Source organism: Theropithecus gelada, chromosome 20, assembly GCF_003255815.1.
Source record: "Theropithecus gelada isolate Dixy chromosome 20, Tgel_1.0, whole genome shotgun sequence".
Lineage (NCBI taxonomy): Eukaryota > Metazoa > Chordata > Mammalia > Primates > Cercopithecidae > Theropithecus > Theropithecus gelada.
In genome coordinates, this window is record NC_037688.1 from 50,839,590 (window position 1) to 50,853,862 (window position 14,273).

A 14,273-nucleotide genomic window follows, 5' to 3' on the forward strand; every position below is an offset into this window, starting at 1 on the left:
ACTGACCTTCACAGTGCTATCCACAGCCCCTGAGAAGAGTCGGCCCCGGGACACGGCCAGCGCGGTGACACTGCCCTGGTGACGCAGCAGGGTCTGCGTGCAGATCATGTTGTCCATACTCCAGACCTGGGGGCACATGGGACGTGAGGGCCCGCTGGAGCTCAGCTGCCCGCCCTCTGAGCCTCCTGCCACCGCTGGGCCCGCACGCACCCTGAGGGACCGGTCGTAGGATGCACTGAAGACTTTGGTCTGGTCTGGTGTCGAGATGACCGCCAGGGCATACACAGTGCCCACATGGCCTGTGAGGGTCCGCACCTGCTCCTTGGACTCAATGTCCCACACCTGGGAGGGGTGGGCACAGGCAGGTCAAAGACACTGAGCAAGGCAGGGGAGATGGGGCCACAGTCTGGCCCTGCACCCAGACGCCCAGGCCTTACGTGGATGAGGTTCTCATAGGTGCCACAAACAATGTGGTGATTTGTCACAGCAATGGAGTAGACGCTGCCGCCAGACGTCTGCAGGACGTGGATGCAGTCGAGGGTTCGGATGTCCCAGATCTATGAGTAATCGTGGGCCACTTGGTCCCAGGCCAGGTGCTTCACCTCCAGGGCCCTGCAGCCCCAGGGCTTCAGCACCACTGGGCAGCCCACCCACCCAGCCAGGGCATGTGCGAAGGTAGGAACAGGGCAGATGGAGCCCTGGGTGCTGGTCTGGGAAGTGCTGGTAGGGGACAAGGCCCTGTGGCCACCAGGTGTACCCAGGTGCACCTTGATTGTCTGGTAGGAGCCGCTGTACAGGTAGCTCTGGGCAGCCACCAGGGCCCGCACCCAGTGGTTGAGGCCTGTGAGCTCCTTCTTCAACTTCAGCTCGGTGCCCACGATGTCCCAGACCTGCAGGGATGGCTACAATTGTGGGCTGGGCAGGCAAGGGACACCTCAGTGACTCACACACACAGGCACACCCTCCACCCGTACCTTGATGGCCTTCAGGGAGCCGCTGAAGAGCATGTTGTGTGAGGAGACCAGCGTGCACACCGGGTTGTCGTGGGCCCGGATGGTGTTCACCTTCTGCAGGTTCTGGATGTCCCACACCTGATTGGGGAAGGACCGGAAGCCTCAGGGCACCAAGCCCTGTCACCTGAAGTCTGGAGTCTGGAGCCCAGATGGGGAGAAGCACGTCCCTGGGGCACCTACATACTGAGGCAGGCCTGGGCTGCCTCCTGCCCACCCGCCTGTAGGCCCCACTCACAATGATGGTGCAGTCTGCAGAGCCACTGTAGAGTTTGCACCTGGGGAAGCAGAGAGTGTGTCACGGTGGGAGAAGCTGTGTCCCTGCTGACACCGCCCTGGCAGGGCCCGAGGTCCATGCCAACCATCAGGAACTAGCAGCGTGGCCCAGGGCCAAGGCCACTGCTGTGTCCCTAAGCTCCAGCCTATTTTCCAGTCTCCACACAGGAACCTTGGAAGGGGTGAGCCAGCCTGATGCCTGCCTGGAAAGCATTTGACAGCGAGCCGGGAGGTAATTACCCGCCCGTTAGCACTGAGTCAATCCCAGGGCCGGCTGCTGGCAGTCAAGCCGCCGCCTCCTGAAAACGAGCATCTCTCACGCACACGCTTACACGCTTGCTCCCACAAAGCCTCACGACAGGAGACAGGAGGCAGGTAGGCCACCTGGAGGCAAGAAGGTGGCCAAGGTAGTTGCTCCGTGGTCCCTATGCCCTGGGCTCTGACTGCAGGCTGAGGAGAGCTGAGCTCCTGCCTTCACTCCCTAAGGTCCCCCCATCTTCTGGTTGCACGAGGAGCACCGGGGCCAGGACAAGGTTCTGCTGGGAGGCTGGCTATGCCAGTTGTTGGGAACACACAACTTCAGAGATGGTGCAGGCCACACAAGGGCCCACACACTGCTACCCAGGGAGCCAGTGCTGCTCCAGGTGGAGGGCGTCCTAGAGGTGGGGCACACACACAGCTACACAGGCTCGAGCTCATGGCTCACGGCCCACGGAGTAGCAGCACCACATCTCCTGACCTGGGAATCACTGGTCACACACGTGCCTGGACTCACCCCTGGATGCAGAGAGCCAGCACGATGCCATCGTGGCCCTCCAGTGTCTTCTGGCACTTGTAGGTGGTACATGTATCCCACACCTGCAGAGACCAGGGCCACAGTGGGTCCCAGCAAGGTCAGCCCGGTGCCAAGGGGCAGCATGACAGGAATGAGTAAGGGAGCCCTGCCCATGGGAGAAAGCCCCGCCCATGGGAGAAAGCCCTGCCCAGGAGAAGGTCCCACCCATAGGCAGGCTGGCAGTGCCAGGCATGCAGTAGTGCCCAACCCATCCAGGCTGCGGAGACTGAGGTAGGACTCCGTCTACCTTGATGGTCTTGTCAGAGGAGCCGCTGAAGAGCAGGTCACCCATGGAGTAGACGCAGAGACACCACACAGGGCCCTGATGGCCCACAAAGGTCCCTTTGCATTTGAAGATCTGCTGAGGGTCATAGGCTGCAGAGACGGGAGCAGTGAGTGAGGGCCCCGTAGGGGTCCACGGGGAGGGCAGGTGGGAGCCGCGGCGGGCCCATACTCACAGCCTAGGATGCCCATGTTCAGCCGCGCGTTGATGTGGGACAGCTCGTCCTGCAGGGCCAAGGGCAGGGCAGAGGGCAGGTGGGCAGGGCTGCTGTGGGGCCAGTGCAGCCTCTCTGCCCCTGCTGCCCTGGGCCAGGGGTGAGCAGGGGCGACAGGAGTCCCTGCCACACACAGACCCCTGATCTTGACTAGTGGAGCCAAGGCCAGGGGAGGCCTCCCTGCCAGGGCCGCCAGCTTCCCTGGGTCTCACAACCCAGCCCCTGCAGCCCCGCCCACTCACATTTAACATGGATGCGTCCCGCCGGAACTCCATGAGGTCCTCGCTAAGCTTGCTCTGGTTTTCATCCAGGACGTCTGAGGAGCAGGAGGAGAGGGGGTGTCACTGGTGCCCGGAGCAGTGGCCAGGCCCCCACCTGCCCCAGTGCCCACCCTCACCAAACTTGAGCTCCAGGCTCTTCTCTAGCTGGTCAATCTTCTCCGAGAGCTTGCCCAGCATGGAGCGCAGGAAGGCGATCTCCTGGTCCTTCTGGGCCAGCGCCACGTGCATCTCGTGGAAGCGGTCATCCGTCTGCTGCAGAAACTCCTTCAGGCCCTCGAAGCGGCAAGTCTCCAGGTGGGTCTCATAAGTGTCCTGGTTCCCGATGAACGTGCACCTGCGGGGACAGGACAGCTGCCCACCTGCCTGCCTGGCGGGTCCCTGCTGGTGCCTCCCTATCCCCAAGAATCCCCTTCGAGTGCTCCAGCCCTGTGGCCACTGCACCCCAGGTCCAGCTGCCCCTCCTCCCCACCCAGCTACCCCTGGGCAGCTTCACAAGTGAGGTCCCATCACGTCACCCCTGCAGAGCTGTTTAAGGGTTCCTCACTCCCTGAGGATAAAACCCATGCCCCTCGGCAGCCTCCCTGCCCTGAAGAACTGGGCTCCTGCCTCTCCTCCCACCCCCACCTCCCTCTCCAGAGCTCTCAACCCCAGCATTTGTTCAATTCCGCCCATGCCTGGTGGGCTGCGGAAGCATCCATGCCCACCTTCCTGGCCGCCCTCGGCTCCTCCTCTGTGTTTCCAGGGCCTTGGGCCTCTCCTGGGCTCCTGGGCCTCAGAGAGGATTACAGACCCTGGTGTGGTCCCAGCTCCGACCCACCTCCCCGGGACCAGCAAGCAGGCGGTTCTTAGCGGAGCCTGTGGAGGGACTGCGTCCGCCCCCGCCCGCCCCCCCACTCACCCGTACTTGGAGTGGGGACATTTGATGTGCTCACACTCCTTGAGGTGGGCCTCCAGGTTCATCTTGAGCAGTGGGGGGCAGCTGGGGTTGTTGGGGCACCGCACAGGCCTGTAGTCACAGCTGCCCTCGTGGTCCCTGTGCCAGGGTGGGATGCGGGGAAGCCTGAGCCAAAGCCCCGAGAGGCAGCCCCCAGGGAGGCAAAGGTGCCCAGGGAGGGGCACTTACTTCCGGGCGCTGAGCTTGATGGTGAAGGGGCACCCTCGGGGGTCCACCTCAAAGATGGGGGGCTTCCCGCCGCCCGCCGCCCGGCAGCCGTGCCGGCAGTGGATGAAGAGCTCCCCGATCTGCTCGGCCACCGCGATGTTGTTCACCACCACGGTCAGTTTGACATTGTCCACAGGACACTTTTCTGGGGGAGGAGGGCGTGTTGACCCCCACGGCCTGCCTGGAACATGCTCCCTCACCGGGGTGGGCATGAGCCTCTTAACGGGGGTCAGATCTCCTGTCCATCTGCTCCTCTTGAGGCATACAACATGGGAACGGGGGCACAGGTGGGCCACCAAGAAGGAGCAGCAGGTGGTGAGGAAGTGTCACCTGTGATACTCTCAGCTGTGCCCAGAAAAGTGTGGGGTGGGGCCAAGAGGGCAGAGGGCAGAGTGTGGACAGGCAGGCAGGAGCGGGCGCCATGCGGGAGGACGACAGCCTCACCAGTGAGAAAGGCCTCCGCAGAGGGTGCCCACCCTGAACTGGGGAGCCTTGGCCCACACCTGCTATGGGGTCTCTGAGTCTGGACACACTAGAATTTGGGGTGTCCCCACTCTGTTCATGGAGGGCCTGAGCCTCAGCTTGAGCATCCCAAGGACTGCTGCAGCCCCATCCCACCCCCAGCAGAGGCCAAACAGGCCTGGTCACTGTGCGGGGGACAAGGGAGAAGCTGCCCGTCTCTGCTCGGCAGCCAGGGGCACGGTCAGTGCCAGGCCTCGGCTGGGGCACGAGCCTACCTGACTTCAAGGCACATCTTCTACAGAACGTGTGCTGTGGAGGCAAAGGGCGGACTTGAGGGCAGCCACAGGGTCCTCTTTTCCCCAAGTCCACGGCCATGGCAGCCACAGGCCTCACTGCACCCCAATCCCAGTGCAGCCAGACCAGGCCTCAACCGAGGCCAGGGACCAGCAGCCCCGGCCCCTGAGAGGCCTGTGGTCCTGTGGGGGCCTCCGGCAACATGGGGGCTGGGAAGGGGGTCTGACTCACCCCACACGTGGTGATCACGGGGTCTTTGAAGACACTGCAGCAGAGCTGACAGCACAGCTTCACCGAGGGCTGCTCCGCAAACACCAGTGGCTCCTGGAACCAAGTGTGAAAGGCAGGCAATGGCGGGAGGCCACCCTCAGCCCCACCACCACCCAGGCACCCAGGTGCTCTCGCTCCAGGCCTGGCTGTCCTCTGAGGACAGGGGCACATCCTGAGAGAGGCCTGCTTAGAGCTGGGGGGCTTGATCGGGGCCCAAGAGGGAAAGCGAGGTCTGTGGCCCCAGAGGCATGGCCCAGCCCAGGAGGATGAGTCCAGCTACCCAGTATTGGCCGCCCTCGCCTGCCTCCTTCCTGGGGTGAGACTGGAAAGGGCCCCGCCGGAGCCCCGTGCTTCCCACTGCCAGTTCCCGGGCAGCCCTGAGAAAGGGGAGTGGGGCACATACCCAGGGGACTCAGCCTGGCCCCTCGAGTCCCCACCACGGACCAAGCACTGCAGTTCCTGTCAGGCTCCAGCTGCCCTCCCCGTGAGCTGGGCTGGCATGGCGGAGGGGACGGTGCCTCCGTGCTACCGCTGCAGTGACAGCCCTGGAAGCCGCTCTGCGCTGAGTCCCCCACACCTACCGGCTCCTCCTCCTCCTCAGGCAGTGAGAATGTGGAGCGCAGGGACATGCTGGACTCTGAGTGCAGGGAGCGGACGGAGATGGCAGAGTCGGAGCGGCGGGGAGTGCTGATGGGGGGCTGCGCGGAGGGAGAGGCGCCTGTCAGGGGGCTCCGCACGGGGTCAGAGCCTTGGGGAGGACAGGAACCAGCCCGGGAGGGTAGCAGCACCCCTGGGGCCACCCCGGTCACTGCGGGCACTCTGCTTGTCCACAGGGGCCGTGGGTGGGTGTGGGGAGCTGATGCAGCCCAGGTCCCTGCCTGCCTGCCTGGGCGGCCTGGGCCGGGGTGCTGGGCTGCCCGCTCACGCCTGCCACCTCTCTTTGTGTAAATGGAGAGACTTCCTGCTATTCAATTCCACATACCCGAGCGGCTTCCTGCTTCCCGTGAGGGAATGTGGGCCGTGAGGGGGCACCTCCACCAGCCAATCCCGGGCAGCCGAGGCCGTGACCGCAGGATGGAGGGGCCAGGAAGGCTGGCAGGGAGCGGCGGCTGGGTTCCAGGTGCCCCCCGGGCCTGGCTGCTTGTCTGGCCTTGCTGCTGGGGTACACCAGGCCCGGCCGGGAGGCTCAGAGGGAAGGCAGGGCCAGGCCCCCACAGAACCTCAGCTGAGCTTCCCGAGGGCAGGAGTGAGGGACACAGGTGCCTGCCTCTGCCTGAGCTACCGACAGGGGAGTCTGGGGGAGGGGCAGACACTGTCCCTTCCTCCCCTCTGGCCTGGAAACCTCCAGAAGTTTCCGAGAGCCACGCTGCCCAAGGTTCCTCTTGTGGCGCTCTGACTGCAGAGGCGCCAGCTGCGGCGGACGGCCACCTGGGGCCCAGCTGCGGCAGACGGCCACCTGGGGCCTGCTGCTGCTCTGCGGAGCCTCTGGCCCCTTTCCCGGCAGCCCTGGGTATGAAACCCACAGAGCACAGGGGCAGAGCCAGTCCCAAGGCCGGCAGAGGGGGCCTTGTGTCCCGTGTGCCCACCTCCCTTCAGGTCCCAAGGGCCCATCTGCATGGAAACAGCACGTAGAGGGCAGAAAGGAGTCAGAGGAAGTGAGTCATAAGGCCCCATGGCAGCAGGGAGAGCCCCAGAGGTGAGAGCAGAGCAGTAGCTGGCACGGGACCCACTTTCCCCGGCCTGCCCACTGCTACCCCAGAGTCTCCCACCCTCCTGGGCATGGGGGCTAATGGTGGCCAGGCCTGGGGAGCAGGGGAAAGGGCAGGAAGGGGACTCCCTGTGTGGGCCTAAGGGCAAAGAGAGAAGATGTCCGCCCCTCTTTAAAGCCATAGTGACCCATGGGGATAGCAGGTGATTATGGGAACCACAAGCATGGTGGATGCGTGGCCTTCGGGTTGTGGAGACTAAAGCAGGCAGAGGCCCAAGGGACAGGGCCCAGACATACCCAACTCACCCTCGGCCTAGCACCCGGCACACGGGTGTGTTTGTTCAATTAATTAAAAACTTATTTTCTGGCCGAGCAAGGTGGCTCACGCCTGTAATCCCAGCACTTTGGGAGTCCAAAGTGGGCGGATCACTTGAGGCCAGGAGTTTGAGACCAGCCTGGCCAATGTGGTGAAAACCCATCTCTACTAAAAATACAAAAATTAGCTGGGCATGGTAGCACGGATGTGTAATCCCAGCTACTTGGGAGACTGAGGCAGGAGAATGGCTTGAACCCAGGAGGGAGAGGTTGCAGTTGAGCTGAGATTGTACCACTGCACTCCAGCATGGGTGACAAAACGAGATTTCATCTCAACAAACAAACATACAAACAAACAAACGAAACAAAAAAAATCTTTTCTTCTTATTGTTAGAAATGAAAAAAGAAGGCTGGGTGCGGTGGCTCATGCCTATAATCCCAGCACTTTGGGAGGCCAAGGGGAGCGCATCACCTGAGGTCGAGAGTTTGAGACCAGCCTGACCAACATGGAGAAACCCTGTCTCTACTAAAAATTCAAAATTAGCCGGCAGTGGTGGCGCACGCCTGTAACCCCAGCTACTCGGGAGGCTGAGGCCAGAGAGTCACTTAAACCTGGGAGGCGGAGGTTGCGGTGAGCTGAGATCACACCACTGCACTCCCGCCTGGACAATAAGAGTGAAAGTCCATCTCAAAAAAAATAAAAAGAAAGGAAAAAGGAAAAGGCCTCGGTCCCAAGAGGGCCAGCAGGACCACCACACCTGGTGTCCAAGGCACTGGAGAGAAGCAGCTGCCAGGGAAGCCCCACACGCCCCCACCCCCCGCTAGGCTGGTCCTTCATGCCCAGGGCAGAGTTGGCCTCTGTCCCCTGGGTAGGCCCAGAGCTCAGCAATGAGTGCCATTGACCAGGATGGCAGGGAATGACCACTGAGACCTTGGCCACAGGGCTCAGGTACCAGCAGCCAGCCCCCGACTGACCTGAACCTTTCTGCCCCCAACACAGCCAGCAACAGGGAATTATCTGGCTCCCCCAGCACTTGGCACAGGTTCCGCAGCCCCCACCCCATTCCCTCTGGTGTCCCCACAGCTTAGGTCCACACACCTTTCCTCTCCCTCCTCTCATCAGGACCCCTCCTCAAACCCTGCCTGGACCCAGCAACCCCACTCATTCCCTACTCAGCAGCAAAGCAACCTTTCAAAGCATATATTTTATTGTGTTATCCTGATCAAACCTTCTGTGGCTTCCACCTCCCTTAAGATAGAGCCAAATATGCCTCATTCTGGCCTGCAGGTGCCATGCCATCAGGCCCAGCTGCCCTCACTGGCTGCCCCCTGCCACCTACTGTCCAGCCACAGGAGCCTCCTTTCTCACAGACTTGCCATGCATGCTGAGGCCTCAGGGTATCCACAGGTTCTGTTCCTCTCCTGTGCCTCACCAGCTCACTGTCAGCTCCTTCTGGGACCGGGTCCCCCAGGAGGGAGGGTGGGGGGAAGCTCCTGCGGGGTGGGGACCTACCATGCTGTCCTCCTCGTCCCGCGCGGAGTAGGCAAGAGTGCTGGAGGAGGAGGGTGTCCTGCAGTGCTGCTTGTAGGTGCTGGTCCCATCAGCTGCAAGGCAAGATGGCTGGTGCGTGAGTGGGGGCTCCCTCAGCAGACGCGAGGGAGGTGGGGCCCGTGCTCACAGCCCTCCCCAGGGCCAGGCAGGCAAAAAGCGTGCAGGGATGGCGCCGGGGAAGTTTGGGTTCCCTCTCAAGGTCAAAGTAGTGCCAGGAGCATGGACGCTGGGCTCGGTCTACATCTGGACACTGAGTCCAGCAGCCCAGCCCCAGCCCTGCCTACCCCAGGCAAGGTCTTCTTTCAAGGCCTCTACAAGCTCCCCAGCACCCCAGCCTGAGCCAGCTGAGGCCCATGGCCAACACGGAGCCGTCACTCTGAAGGCCGCCTGGCAGTAGCTGGGGATGCCGTTTTATTTGCCTCTTGAGGCGCCTCTGCCAGGTGAGTTCCCTGACAGCCTCCACTCACAGAGGTTCCGCTGAGGCCGAGGTGTGGGGCTGGGATGCAGAAGGGCCAGGACCGCATCCTGGTGTCCCTGGCACAGCCAGGACCAGGAAGTGGCCCCAGCCTTGGTGGCCTCCTCTGAGGCAGGAGCTGAAGTGCCCTCCCTCCTCCTGCCCGCACGTCACCCCAGCTTGGCCAGGGCCAGAGGGCAGGGCTGCCCTGGGAAGGGCCGGTCAGTCCACGTGGGAGCCAGAGAGAGCCACCTCCCGGACACAGGACCAGCCAGGCTCGGATGTCACAAACAGTGCTGGGCTCAAAATCGAGGCCTCAAGAGGCTGCCATGTGACTGGGCCTCAGTTTCCCCATCTGTCATGAGGGGCCAGGTGAGGCACCTGGGGGCGCCCTGCCTGGCTCTGCCCATCCCTGCTGCTGAGGGGCCAGGCACAGCAGCCATGCCCTGCCCCATCCTGGGCACCTTCTGCCGTGTGACGGGGCCATGGGGCTTCTAAGGGTAGATGAAAAGGCACCATTTTTTGTGGGGGTGGGATTAGGGATGATATTTATTTATTTTTTCCTCCAAAAGAACCATCCAAGAAAAAAAAAAAAAGAGGGCCCCTGGAGAGCCCCTGAGGGGGTCACTGGCAGCAAAGAGGCGCTACTGTGAACAGGTGTCCTTGGCGGCCCTGTGACCCCATGGCCAGGTTTATCAGAGCAATTTAAAAAACTAATTAGCAGCTGGTGTGCTTCTACAAAGGGCAGAGTGCCAGAAACAAAGTCTCCCCAGAGTCCCCGCCCCGAACGAGGGTCCCTGGCCCTGCACCTCGGGAAGAAGGTGCTGCCACTTCCTCACGGTCTCCCTGAGCAAGGTGCTTGCGTTCAACCCGCAGCACTCTGGTTCTTAGGGTTTAGGGCTGAGAAGCAGCAAGGAAGCTTCAGGTTTCCATCGTGTACCCTGCCCAGTGGTCATGTGCAGGTGAAGATTTATTGGGTTTGGCATGGTGGCTCATGCGTGTAATTCCAGCACTTTGGGAGGCCGAGACAGGAGGATCACTTGAGCCCAGGAATTTGAGACCATCCTGGGCAACATGGTGCCACCTCATCTCTACCAAACATAAAAAAAAAAATTAGCCAGGTGTGGTGGTGCCTGTGGTCCCAACTTCCTGGGAGGCTGAGGTAGGAGGACTAATCCCAGGAGGTGCAGGTTGCAGTGAGCCGAGATCGCGCCACTGTACTCCAACCTGGGTGACAGAGTGACACTCGTCTCAAAAAAACAAACCAGACTTATGGACCTCTTCCACTCTCTCTCTCTTTTCCTATTAATATTTTACAACCGCAGCACTGGTACTGAAGCCCTAGGCCCAAACTCCAGAGAGGACCTCCGGGCACACAGGACCTTTCAGAGACTGGCCAGAAGCCTGAGACTGGGGACAAGCTAGGGGACTCCTGTCCAGCAGGGAGGCCCAAGGCTGAGAGGCTGTGAGGACAGAGGCTGGGATGTGAGGTTGCCCACACCCAGCACTGGCACGCAACACCGGCTCACCAGGAAGTGCCCTTCAGTCCTAAGGAGGGTGGGTGTGGGGGTGCCCCAGTTATTCCCAGCCTGGGCTGGCCTCGGCTTAAGGGCTCACCTTTTGTGATGGTGGTGACGGCCGAAAAGGCGGGTCCGAAGGTCGTTTCCATTCTGGTCTAGAGGGAGGATGGAGGAGACCTGGCCTCATTCCCGGACACAAGGAGGACATGCACATGTGGAGCCCACTCACATACCTAACACGCGACTGGGCCAGGCCACGCAGCACTCACACGCCTAACCATGCAACCAAGCTGCGCCGCGGAGCACTCACATGCCCAACACACACACACGAGCTCCCCCGAGACCCAAGCTTGGGAGGGGACTGCGCTGGGAGCTCTGCAGGAAGCACCCGGTCCCTGGGGCATGCTGGGGGGTTCTGGGGATGTTGGGCATGCAGAGGGGCAGACCCTTACCCTTGGGGCACGCCCTTACCCCGGTGGTGACGTCTGGGGTGGGAAGGTTGCTGGGCCCTCCAGAGAAGCGGTTGTAGCGGGCACTCTTGCCCGAGCTCATGCTCTAGAGAGGCATCTAGGGTCCTTGGGCAGCATCTCCTGTGGGTGGAGCACAAATGAGGGGCTTGAGAGATGGAGCCCAGGCCCCTTTGAGCCAGCCGGGCCGCTGCAAGTATGCAGACCTGCTCTGGACCACCATGGGGCCGCCGCAGCCACCTTCCACCAGCAGCACCGGCTCAGGCAGGCCTCTAGGAGGCAAAGGCCCTTCACACGGATCCCAGGCATGCAGAGGCCGGGGCGGGCAGGCGGCTCTGCATCCCCGTCCCTCAAGACTTAGCCCTTCTTTTTTGTTTTTTTTTTTGTTTTGTTTTTTGTTTTTGAGACGGAGTCTCGCTCTGTCACCCAGGCTGGAGTGCAGTGGCCGGATCTCAGCTCACTGCAAGCTCCGCCTCCCGGGTTCACGCCATTCTCCTGCCTCAGCCTCCCGAGTAGCTGGGACTACAGGCGCTCGCCACCACGCCCGGCTAGTTTTTTGTATTTTTTAGTAGAGACGGGGTTTCACCGTGTTAGCCAGGATGGTCTCGATCTCCTGACCTCGTGATCCGCCCGTCTCGGCCTCCCAAAGTGCTGGGATTACAGGCGTGAGCCACCGCGCCCGGCAAGACTTAGCCCTTCTGAGCTCCTGAAGAGCCCACCCAGCTCTTCCCCAAGGTGGAAGGACCCCTGCCCGGCTCTCTCTACTCCTCTGGGTCCTGAGTCACAGCCAGTCACCTCCAGGCTGAATGTCCCTGGGGCCAAGGCTGGGCCTTGGTGGGTGGGCCCAGGGTGTGGCCCATGTGGCGGGATCCAGTCATATAGGGACCAGTCAAGGTACGACGAATGTGTTTCCTGTCGTGGCAGGTACGGTCAGGACCCAGTCAGCAGCAGGCTGCAGAGGGGGAGACAGCAGCGACACCCCAGAGAAAGAACCTGCAGGGGAAGTCACCGCAACCCAACTCTGCACAAACCGCGCTGCACGGAAAAAACTGCAGGAGAGAGACGAGTCCGCCCCTGGAACCTGCGCAGGTCACACACACTCCCAACCGCGCCACAGGGACTCAGGGGCTGGTGGGGAAGGGGGGCAGGGAGAAGGCACACAGGAATCACCCTCCCCAGAAGACAGGGGCCGATGGGCCTGGGGGAGACGTGGCTGCTCCGTGGGTGCTGGGAGTGCTGGTCAGACCCAGGGACAGCTGCAGGGGAAGGTAGACATTAGAGGGAAAAGGAGACCCAGCCAACAGGTAACACCCGGGACAGAGCCCGGGGAAGGGGCTGTCCATACCAGATGATGCCCACCCTCCCCCTGTGGGGCACCAGGCTCTGTCAGCAGGCACCCGTCCTCCCGAGCAGGTCCCGCTTTCAGGACCCCGGCCGCCTGGAAGCCAGGAGCCTGGCAGAGCGCGGCTGAGACAGCCCTGTCTCCTGCTGCCTGTGGATAGAGCTGCCGCTTGAAGCTGAGGTCCCTGTGAGGAGGAAAGTCACACCCCCAGGACTCCCGTCCTGGGCCCACCCACACTGTCTACCTCGAGGCCCATGCGCGGCACCCTGTGAGGACACACCACCCTGTGAGGACACACCACGGCTCGGCTCCCAAGGCAAGAGCCTTCAGAACAAGCGTGCTCTGGAGGCGGCGCAGCAGCAGGGAGCCCACCCCCGCGGCCCTGCTCTCACCCTGGGGAAGCCAGGCTGCAGACCAAGGCCCCAGGGACCTGAAAGGAGCAGGAGAGCCCTAGCCCCAGGCCAAGAAAGTGGCAGAGCTGGTCTCTGCCCCCACCCAGTGGAAGCACGGCTCAGGGGGCATCACTGAGTCCAGCTGGCTCCAGCACCTCCTCCATCAGTCCCCCCTGACTGGGCCCCTCTGGTGATGCCCGCCCTGCATGCGCCTTCAAGTTGCCACTCATCTCACCCACCACCGTGGCCGCAGTCTGGCCTGGGGCCCCCCAGCCCGGCCTACAGGTCTGCAGGGAGGGGCTGGCTCTCAAGCCCTTGGTTCCCTGCACTTGGGCTCCCAGACTGTCTACCACCCCTGCTGTCTCCTCTCCCCTTCTCTAGGCTGCCCAGGCCCACCTGTCCCTTCCAATGCCACCTGTAAGGCCACCCACCCTGGAGCCACTCAGCCTTCAGGACTCGGGCCTCAACCCGACATCTTAGCCCCTGCAGTTGGCAGTGCCGTGAGCCACCTAGCCCCACCTGCTCTGTGCATCCCATGGTGTTGGGAGATGGGGCCTGGCCAAAGCCTCCCTCGGCCTCCTCCAGGTCCCACTGCGACTCGAGGGGCTCGGCCCTGTGTGTCCCAGACTGGGCTGTCAGGGGACTCCTCTGGTGGAAGAGGCAGGGGCTCCTGAGTGTGGGCAGTGCCACACACCTGCAGCCAGGCTCAGAGGCGTCAGCCCTGGGACAGAGGTGTGCTTGTGGTGTGTCTAGAATGCTGTTCTGCCCTGGCACATGCCTATCCCATCTCCAGCAGCTCCTGGCAGGAAGGTCGGGGAGAGCTGGCCAGGGCTTGCCTTTTGCCATCGTGCTTGGGGTGAAGATGTCCCAACTGGGGTAAGGCCCCGATAGCCTGAACCGCAGGGCTCCACGATTCAGCTCGGGAGGTTCAGCCCTTTTGGGAGCCCCAGGTTGGCTCCTGCCCCATGCGAGCAGGGAGCGGATCACTGGGCAGCCGCTAGGAGACACTGACTTGCATTTTACAAACCCATCGGCTCCCTGCACTGCAAGCTTCCAGGACCCCAGGGACAGCTGTGAGCCCTGCCAGTGATGCCTGCCCGGGGCCCAGGTGGCCGGGACCCCAGCAGGCACTCCCCCAGGATGGGTTGGGCTGGCTTTGGTGCCTGTTGCCTAGTCTGGAAGAGCAGGTGTCTGGCTTCCCCCTCACTCTGAAGTGAGGTGAACAGAAAGGCACGCAGGGCAACGTGCAAATCAGCCACAAAATCCCAGCTGGCCGACAGCAGCCAGGCCATGGGGACAACACCATAGGATCTGTGGGGTGCACAAGACCCCACCAAGAGCCAGCGGAGTGGGACAGAGGGGGGGAGGGAGGGGGGGCGGAGGGAGGGAGGGGGCAGAGGGAGAGAGGGGGCGAGGGGGGGGGCGGAGGGAGGGAG

At 62.4% G+C, this 14,273-nt stretch overlaps 1 protein-coding gene across 2 annotated transcripts in view; it reads right to left on the reverse strand.

Annotated features, from left to right (window-relative positions):
* The window catches only part of TRAF7 (TNF receptor associated factor 7), a 21,821-nt gene that overhangs the window by 1,721 nt on the left and 5,827 nt on the right, over positions 1–14,273 (reverse strand). The window contains exons 2-20 of one of the 2 annotated variants that reach the window (XM_025369647.1): positions 11,108–11,226; positions 10,734–10,791; positions 8,624–8,715; positions 5,669–5,785; positions 5,049–5,141; positions 4,799–4,832; positions 4,023–4,206; positions 3,804–3,932; positions 3,016–3,233; positions 2,861–2,934; positions 2,580–2,628; positions 2,369–2,496; positions 2,062–2,144; positions 1,249–1,288; positions 975–1,091; positions 768–890; positions 438–557; positions 211–342; positions 7–126 (exon numbers count right to left, since the gene is read on the reverse strand). In XM_025369647.1, the coding sequence (XP_025225432.1) occupies positions 7–126; positions 211–342; positions 438–557; positions 768–890; positions 975–1,091; positions 1,249–1,288; positions 2,062–2,144; positions 2,369–2,496; positions 2,580–2,628; positions 2,861–2,934; positions 3,016–3,233; positions 3,804–3,932; positions 4,023–4,206; positions 4,799–4,832; positions 5,049–5,141; positions 5,669–5,785; positions 8,624–8,715; positions 10,734–10,791; positions 11,108–11,188 (1,992 nt within the window). In that variant the 5' untranslated portion in view covers positions 11,189–11,226. Of the gene's footprint in view, positions 1–6; positions 127–210; positions 343–437; positions 558–767; positions 891–974; positions 1,092–1,248; positions 1,289–2,061; positions 2,145–2,368; positions 2,497–2,579; positions 2,629–2,860; positions 2,935–3,015; positions 3,234–3,797; positions 3,933–4,022; positions 4,207–4,798; positions 4,833–5,048; positions 5,142–5,668; positions 5,786–8,623; positions 8,716–10,733; positions 10,792–11,107; positions 11,227–14,273 lie in introns of both variants that reach the window. The other variant, XM_025369646.1, reaches the window with a different exon arrangement.